The sequence below is a fragment of the Limulus polyphemus genome, unplaced genomic scaffold (genome assembly GCF_000517525.1).
Source record: "Limulus polyphemus unplaced genomic scaffold, Limulus_polyphemus-2.1.2 Scaffold5668, whole genome shotgun sequence".
Taxonomy (NCBI): Eukaryota; Metazoa; Arthropoda; class Merostomata; order Xiphosura; family Limulidae; genus Limulus; species Limulus polyphemus.
This window is the reverse complement of record NW_013671278.1, coordinates 50,293-53,097: the sequence shown is the minus strand read 5'-3', so window position 1 is coordinate 53,097 and position 2,805 is coordinate 50,293. Positions and strand designations below refer to the sequence as shown.

The 2,805-nt window shown below is 30.1% G+C and overlaps 1 protein-coding gene across 1 annotated transcript in view; it reads left to right on the top strand.

Moving 5' to 3' along the window:
- Positions 1 to 589: 589 nt before the first annotated feature.
- Positions 590 to 2,805, top strand: part of LOC106472854 (5-formyltetrahydrofolate cyclo-ligase-like) — an 8,992-nt gene continuing 6,776 nt past the window's right edge. The window contains exon 1 of the mRNA XM_013933521.2: positions 590 to 925. Within this exon, the coding sequence (XP_013788975.1) occupies positions 800 to 925 (126 nt within the window). The 5' untranslated portion in view covers positions 590 to 799. The remainder of the gene's footprint in view (positions 926 to 2,805) is intronic.

Genomic DNA, 2,805 nt, shown 5'->3' with positions numbered 1-2,805 from the left:
CGACTAACTCGTAATTGGCAGATGATGGCTCAGAGGTAAGTATGAGGGCTTATAACATAAAAAAATCATTATTTGATATCTGCGGGCACAGTGTAGGTAGCCCATTGCGTAACTTTGCGTTTAAAAAAGAACAAAGTAGAGACGTATATTTCTTGAAAATTCAGAAGTTTTCACCCATCAAATTATGTTTGATTAATATTAAGCACAAAGATACACAATAGGTTATCTGTATTGTGCCCACCACGAGTATCGAAACTCGACTTTTAGCGATGTGAGGCCGCAGACTTCCCGTTGAGCCACTGGGGGCTCATCAAATTAAGAAATAATTTTGAAATTAACAGTTAATGGGAAATGGGTTGCTTTTGTTATTTTTACATTTAAATTGATTGATGCTTGATTTATTTTTCAAGGCTGCTTTACTATCGCTGGATTTATTTTTGCACATATTTGTATTAAAATCAAAATGTAATAATTCAGTTGAGAATGTGTTTAAATAAATAGTGCTTTTACAAAATAAATAAATTAATTGAAAAAATTTAAATGCGCACATCCCATTTATGCGTGGGAAAAGTACATTTTATTTGTGTTGAAAGCTCTTTGACCGGTTTCTTGCGTCGCAAACGCCAGTTTAGTGTGTGTTGAAAATATATCGTTACCGTTAACTGTAGGAAACCAGTGGGAAACTTTATCAGAAGGAAGAAGTGTAACAATTTTATAATTGGAATTTACTTTCGTAGCGTTTAAGTATTAAAACCCATACCTTAATTTGAATTTTTATATAGGTAATTATAAAATTGCAATGAATTCCGCTGCTTCTGCTGCACTTCGAGCGGCTAAAGAGGCCTTACGAGGAGAAGTTAAGAAGAAGCTTTTGTCTATGTCGAAAGACGAAAAACTTAAGCAATCAAGGCTTATTGCTGACAAGGTCTGTTCAAGAGTAATGCTTTACCAGCAGTTATCTCTAAGGTTACGAAGGACGGTTAAATTTGTTCATGTTAGGCTTAATGTTCGCGCATTGCTCTGTATTTGAACAAACTAAGAGGAATTTAACCTTTAAGAGTAAGATTGAGAGTGTAGTTTTAGATATAGTGATGGCTTGATTTTAGAAAGTTTAAGCTAATTAATTTTTATGTACGTTCACTACTACATTTAAAATGTAACTTATAACTAATTTTTAATTTTAATGTCATAGCTAATGAATTGAAACTTTGAGTTTGATGTATTTAAAATTACACCACAAATTCACCTTACGATACAATTTCCATTAAGGTTTTATTTAGGTCATATTAATTACTATGTATCGATTTTCCGTGACATTAATTTATAATAACTTACTGGTTTAACTTTTTATTTTCATGTGATCGATTTGTGTTAATAAATTATTCATTAAGTTAATGATAAGAGAGATGTGATTAAAAATTTCTGTCACAAATTCTTGTAAAATTTTATTGTGTTGTTAAACTAAAAATATACTCCTGGTCTCTAATTATTGGGAAAAAATATATCTTCTTTGTGTATTTGTACTCTCAGAGAAAACAAATATTGTTTGGTTTTTGAAATATGAGCACTGTATATAAATGTTCCGTTATTATCATTATTATTACTATAAGCTAACATTCAACACATAGGGAACTTTAGGGGTGAGAGAAAATTAGATCCCATTGCTAAGCTCCCTCTCTATGTCACTCTCCTGGAGGTGCCCTTAAGCCTTTTAAGGGTACATTCCAGGGTTAGTGACAGTCAGCTCAGCAGTTATAAGCATACACACACAAGTTTTGTGTTCTGGTTTATTAGATTAATTAGTAAATTACATATATGTATAGAATTTAAGGTTACACAATTTAATTTTTTTTTCAATTTGATTTTATTGATATATATATATATATATTCCATAATAGTGTTTCACTACAGCATGTCACCATCAGCTGTATTGTTTTTCTTGAAATACATTTTCTGTACAGTTGTAAATAGAAACTCCATTATAATAATAAAAACAAATAATTTTAAATGTACAGATGATGTTACATTGTGAATAAGATTAGCTTTTTTATTACCATTACATTCTTAATGATGATTGTAGTACATTATAATTTCATTATTTAAATATATACAGCCATAAAGGTATTGGTTTAAAAACTACTAGCTCTATTTTAGTTAGTTCATTGTATATGTGTTATATTTGGTTGAGTTAGTTCATTGTATACGTGTTATATTTGGTTGAGTTAGTTCATTGTATACATGTTATATTTGGTTGAGTTAGTTCATTGTATACATGTTATATTTGGTTGAGTTAGTTCATTCTGAGAGTTATACATGGTTGAGTTAGTTCATTCTGAGAGTTATACATGGTTGAGTCAGTTCATTGTATGTGTTATACATGGTTGAGTTAGTTCATTGTATACAGTTATATTTGGTTGAGTTAGTTCATTCTGAGAGTTATACATGGTTGAGTTAGTTCATTCTGAGAGTTATATATGGTTGAGTTAGTTCATTCTGAGAGTTATACATGGTTGAGTTATATATACACACACACACAATATGTGAATAATGGAAAAAGTATAGAAATTACAGGGAAGAGCTATTAGAAAGTTAGTTTTTATGTATTAGATATAGGAAACCTACAACAAATTTTGATTAATATTTAAAATACAAACACTATTGTTTATTGATTTCTATAAATACATCGATTATAGATAGGGAACAGCAGTACAGTTATTCTGTAGCTTGACGTACACTGAGTGGTCACAAGTAAATAGACACCTAATTTTTCGTCATTTAACTGTTTTATGCTAACTAATTTGTGTT